Genomic DNA, 6,000 nt, shown 5'->3' on the forward strand with positions numbered 1-6,000 from the left:
TTAATTCTATTTCACTGGTCTGTGTGTCTGTTTTTCTGCTAATACAATGCTGTTTTGATTATTGTCACTTTGTAGCATAAATTGAAGTCAGGGGGTGTGATGATTCCAGCCTTGTTCTTTTTTGTTAGGATTGCTTTGGCTATTCGGGGTCTTTTGTGATTCCATACAAGCCTGATGAATTTTGTTATGTATCTTTTAAAAATGCCATTGAAATTTTGATGGGGATTGCATTAAATCTGTATATTGCTTTGGGTGATATGGCCACTTTTAACTATGTTGATTCTTCCAATCCATGAACACAGCACATCTTTCCATTTCTTTGTGTCTTCTTCAATTTCTTTTAATAATATCCTATAGTTTTCAGTGTATAGGTCCTTCACATCCTTTGTTAAGTTTATTCCTAGGCATCTTATTCTTTTTGTTGCAATTGCAAAATAAATTATTTTTTCATTTCTTTTTCTGAAATTCCAGTTAGTATACTGAAATGCAATGTATTTTTGAACATTGATTTTGTATCCTGCAAATTTACTGTATATGTTTATTGTTTCTAATTGGTTGGTTTTGGTGGAGACTTTAGGGTTTTCTGTATAAAATACCATGTCATCTGCAAAAAGTGATAATTTAACTTTTTCATTCCCAATTTGGATGCCTTTTATTTCTTTCTCTTGCCTGACTGCTCTGGCTAGGACTTCTAATACTATTTTGAATAACAGTGATGATCGGGGGCATCCCTGTCTTATTCCTGATTTTAGAGGAAAATCTTTCAGTTTTTCACCATTAAGCATGATATTAGCTGTGGGTTTTTCATATATGGCCTTGATTATATTGAGGTACTTTCCTTCTATACCCATTTTATTAAGTATTTTAATCATAAATGGATGTTGTATCTTGTCAAATGCTTTTTTTCTGCATCTATTGATATACTCATATGATTTTTATCTTTTATTTTGCTTATGTCATGTATCACATTGATCAATTTGCGTATGTTGAACTATCCTTGTCCCCCTAGAATAAACCCCACTTGATCGTGATGTATAATCACAATTTTACAATTTTACAATTTTCGTGATTCAGTCTAGGAAGGTTATATATTTCTAAGAACTTGTCCATTTCTTCTAGGTTATTGAATTTGGTGGCATATAGTCCTTCATAGTATTCTTGTATGATCCTTTGTATTTCTGTGGTATTTGTCATAAATTCTCTTTCACTTCTGATTTTATTTGTGTCTTTTCTCTTTTTTGCTTAGTGAGTCTGGCCAGGGGTTTGCCAATTTTATTAATCTTCTCAAAGAACCAGTTCTGTGTTGCATTAATTTTTTCTATTGTCTTTTGTTCTCTATTTAATTCTCCCTATTTTTTATTATTTCCTTCCTCCTGCTGACTTTCGACTTCATTGGCACCTCTTTTTCTAGTTCTTTAACATGTAATGTTAGCTTGCTTACTTGGGATTTTTCTTATTTCTTGAGATAGGCCTGTAATGATATAAATTTCTCTCCTAATACTGCTTTCACCATATCCCAATAATTTTGATATGATATATCTTCATTCTCATTTGTTTCTATGTACCTTTAGATCTCTCCTCTTATTTCTTCTTTGACCCAGTTGTTCTTTAGGAACATGTTGTTTAATCTCCACATATTTGTGGTTTTTCCTGCTTTTTTTTTGCAGTTAATCTCCAATTTCAAAGCATTGTGCTTGCAGAATATGCTTGGTATGATTTCAATCTTCTTAAATTTGCTGAGGCTAGTTTTGTGTCCCAGCATATGGTCTACCTTGAGAATGTTCCATGTGCACAAGAAAGAAATGTATAGTCTGGTGTTCTAGGATGATATGCTCTGTAAATGTCAATTATGTCCATTTGGTCTAATGTGTCATTTAAGGTTGATATCCCCTTATTGATTTTCTGTTTGGATGATCCATCCATCGCTGTCAATGGTGTACTTAGGTCCCCTACTATAATTGTTTTTTTTGGTCAGTTTCTCCCTTTAGTTCTGTTAGTAGTTGCTTTATATATTTTGGTGCTCCTTGATTATGGGAATATATATTGATAAGTATTAGGTCTTCTTGTTGTATAGTCCCCTTTATAATTATGAATGTCCATCTTTGTCTCTTGTTAACTTTTTTATCCCAAAGTGTGTTTCATCATATCTAAGTATGATTACACACCTGCTTTTCTCTGGATTCTGGCGACATTTTAATCACATTATCCTTTAACTTCAGGTTCAAAATTTATTCTAGCAAACTCAACTGAATTTGGCTCATTTTAAATGGAAATTTGTTGTATTTTAAAAAAATGTTCATTGGAATGGTAAGATACATTCCAAGACAGTATGTTATCTGCCTAATGACTGTACCTTTAAACTCACTGAAAACCAAGCAGCTTGAAATAAGCATGTGCATGCACAGCTGCTGAACTGACATCTTCCTGTAGCCTATCTGGTTTTTCCTAAGCCGTAGAAAAAATGGTCTGCAGTGACCCTCCAGTTGATTGAATGTAAAATAGAAGGGTATGAAATGTGTTTTGTGAAGCAGAACTTTATGTCAGGTTAAAGCTAGACACATCTTCTCCACTGAGTCTAAGCTCGTCAATTGTGCACCTAAAATTTTATGGGAAAGGATACTGTTTGATGCAGTCCACCAGTGGTCCATAACAGCAGTCGTTCACAGTGCACTGCAGACAAATAAGAGAAAGGGGTCAGGGGTGGAGAGACTGAAAAATCTATTGCAGTTAAACAATATCCTAAAAGCAGTAATCACTTTTTAAAAATAAAAAAAATTTTTTTTAAAAAGCTATCAAAAGGCTGTTCAGATTTAATCACAGAAAAACAAATATTGCATGCTTTTTATTCACTATAAAAGCAAGCTATTAAAAAAGTGAAATGCTCTTCTCGCAAATATTGCATTGCCATTTATGGTGCACCCTGACCTCAGTGATAGTTTATGATGACAGTAATTAAATGAGGTTTAAAATCCTTTACTCTGCTAGGCAGATAGCAGCACTGCCACTGAAAATAGACAGCTGTGATTAATACCTGATAGACCTGATTTGCTAGAACTCCATCTGGAATCTGAGAAGGGTCCCGCAGCATACTATTTATAACAGACTTGGAGGCTGCAGAAGAAAAGAGATGAACTGTTAGCAGACAGTCAGCATACTTTTAATGCAACATGAGAAGTGACATATACCTATATACACACAAATGATGAAAATGAAAACACTACTGTTACTAACCATTTTTTCTGTTTTTTTTTTTTTCAAACCTAAGGGAAGCTTTTAATTAGACCATTTTGCCAAGTGTGTAAGCCACACTGCCAGATTTGAAGATGACCTAATTTTTCTAAGGTAAATTAACAAGTACAGACCTAAAGCATATGTCTCTTTGCAGTTAAATTAGCTTTGGAAAAGCTCACTTGGGGATAAAAACCAAAAACAAAAATACAACAAAGACAATCAGAAAAGAAAATATTTACCTTTTGCAGGTAAGTATTTTATAACCAAGCGTATGTACATGGAGAGCTTAGTGAAAGCAGGTCAGATTTAAAGGCTTCAATGATGTCAATAAAAACTTTCAGCCAAGAAAGCATCTCTGAATGCTAAACCTTTCTAAAATAATTCTCATCAACTGCCATAAAATGTTATGTCCATTTCTCAGGTGAGAAAAGTAGGTAAAATGACTGACAAGTGAGGAGATCTTAAATAAGAAAGAAATATATACATATTTACATTTATATATATTAATTTTTGTCCCAAAATATGTCTTATTACATCCAACTGCAAATTAACAGAACTGTTATAGAAGAAGAGGTTATGGGAGGCCTCTGGAGCAGGATGCTATATCAGATCACATTCTTTGAAAATTGAGGCAAAAGATTCTGTCCTCGCCCTTTACTGCAGGCACGTGAGAACCAAAGTGGTCAGAACGCTGCTTCCTCCCCATGGGAGGCAGGCCAAGTCTCTAGACTGAAGCTAAGTTAGGTGTTGCTCAGGAATCGATTCTTTCAAGTCCTCCAGTGGAGTCATTCCCAAATATTAATATTTAGCAAAACCACTTAAGCTCTGGTCCATACAAGCAGAATCTAAAAATGCATGTTAGAAAATTATCTAGTTAATAGAATGAACATGGACCACAGATCTATATCACTTGGATTTTGAGATGATTTTGGGCTACTTTTTTTTTTTTTTTAAGATTATGTTTTTTATCAAGTTCAGTACCATAAGAACACTGACAGGTATAATAAATGTTAGTAAGTACTGTGGGAAGAAATAAGGAAATTGATCTTTCTCACTTAATCATAGTACTGAGTCCATAAGGAAAAAATGAGGTACAATTATTATAATTATTTCCTATCCTTAGTCACATGGCTGCATGCTCATAGCAACCTTTATGTGCTTAATAGCCATTTATAAACATGCTTACACTGCAAGTGGGGAAGCCATATTTGGAACACCAAATGAGCATCATCACCCAAGGAAACCTATCCAGCTTTATATCTACAACTAACTCTGTGACCTGGGCATGTTACTGAGCCTCTCAACTTCAGTGTCTTCATCGGATAATATTATCTGAGCTGACTGCCTTAAAGTTTTCTTCTGTGAGTCTCTAGAGAAAATAGCTGCAGCAGTTATACTATTGTTATTTATTTTGTTGAAGTTTAAGTTATAGTCAGAACCAAATCCGGCTTAGGCATTAGCTTCATATGAGCTTAAGTTGGACTCAATTCTTTCTGAAAGAAATTACCACAGATAAGTGGGAACACTGGGAAGATGAAACAGTGAATTGTCTTATTATAAAAAAACAGATTATTCCAACAATAGTGTTTAATAGATAGTAATGTACCTGGTAAGCTCACTCAGTTTTCCCAACATAATTTCAAGGCCTGGCCAGTCAGAGGGAATCAGAGCAATGCTCATGCCTGTGGTCACCTTCTCAGAGGTCTGCTACTCAGTCACCAAATAGTAATGGCAGGCACATTCTTTTAGGTTATCCATAATGCCATCATTATCTCAAGGAAACAGCACCTTTTCCATATGTACCAGGTCACTGCTAAAGTGTTACACTGCTAACTCTTATACCCATGCAAGGAAAAGATTATCAATCTACAAATGATCAGGCATAACAAAAGTGTTATCCTATGGAAAATTAATGACCTCATACCAAACTATGCAGATTCATTACTAAAATCATAAAACAAAGGCTCTTAAAAAAAAAAGGATAGGGACAATGCTCTAGGACATAAGAACATTAGGTAATTTATTTTATGAGGGAAGAAAGGGAAATAGTAAAGAAAAAGGAAACTGATGACATCATAATTTTCCTCACAATATAAATTTAGAATAGTGTGCTTATCAGAACTTAGTATCATAGCCAATAAACTTTAAAAAAAATAGTTTGAATGTATTGAATAGAACACTATTCAAATCAAAGGAAGTTTGTGACAGGGGAAGTCGTTTTAAGTTGAATAGTGAAAACTATACATTGAGTCTGTCCACATTCATTTTAAACTCAACAAAATGTCTTTTTTTGCAACCTGCCGTTTTTTGTTTTTTGTTTTGAGCAGGAGAGAAAGTGCTAACAGGAAGTCAAGGCCTTGGCTCGAAAACCAGGACATTTGTGGATCTCCGCACTCAGGCTTCACAAAAGTGTGTCTGTGTCTCAGATGAAGACAGAGAGTACAAATTCACTTTTACTTACATATTCTGAAGCTTAGGAACTGCCAAAAAGATGAACAATAACATCAACCAGATAAGGAAAGGCAATTGGACAATCTTGGGAGGTCTGGGCATAAGAGCCCTCCAGGAAGTCTACGCCTCTCATGGAAGCTGTCCCTAGGCCAGTTATTACCTCTGTCCAATTTTCACCTATCTTTTCTGACCATATGTGGACAGGAGTCTTGTTCTCCCTAACCTCTGCTGGACGCATTCATTCTATTGATTTCAGTTTATCCCACCACTGCTTCAACTGCTGAGATTTCAACTTTCTTTCTTTCTTTTTTTTTTTTT

General features: G+C 34.8%; 1 protein-coding gene across 5 annotated transcripts in view; it reads right to left on the reverse strand.

The window, feature by feature from the left end:
• The window catches only part of CDIN1 (CDAN1 interacting nuclease 1), a 245,025-nt gene that overhangs the window by 124,876 nt on the left and 114,149 nt on the right, over positions 1-6,000 (reverse strand). For all 5 annotated transcript variants that reach the window (XM_019649177.1, XM_019649175.1, XM_019649180.1 and 2 more), the window contains 2 exons: positions 3,032-3,111; positions 2,621-2,670 (listed from right to left, as the gene is read on the reverse strand). In XM_019649177.1, the coding sequence (XP_019504722.1) occupies positions 2,621-2,670; positions 3,032-3,111 (130 nt within the window). The remainder of the gene's footprint in view (positions 1-2,620; positions 2,671-3,031; positions 3,112-6,000) is intronic.

This window comes from Hipposideros armiger, unplaced genomic scaffold (genome assembly GCF_001890085.2).
Source record: "Hipposideros armiger isolate ML-2016 unplaced genomic scaffold, ASM189008v1 scaffold_130, whole genome shotgun sequence".
Taxonomy (NCBI): Eukaryota; Metazoa; Chordata; class Mammalia; order Chiroptera; family Hipposideridae; genus Hipposideros; species Hipposideros armiger.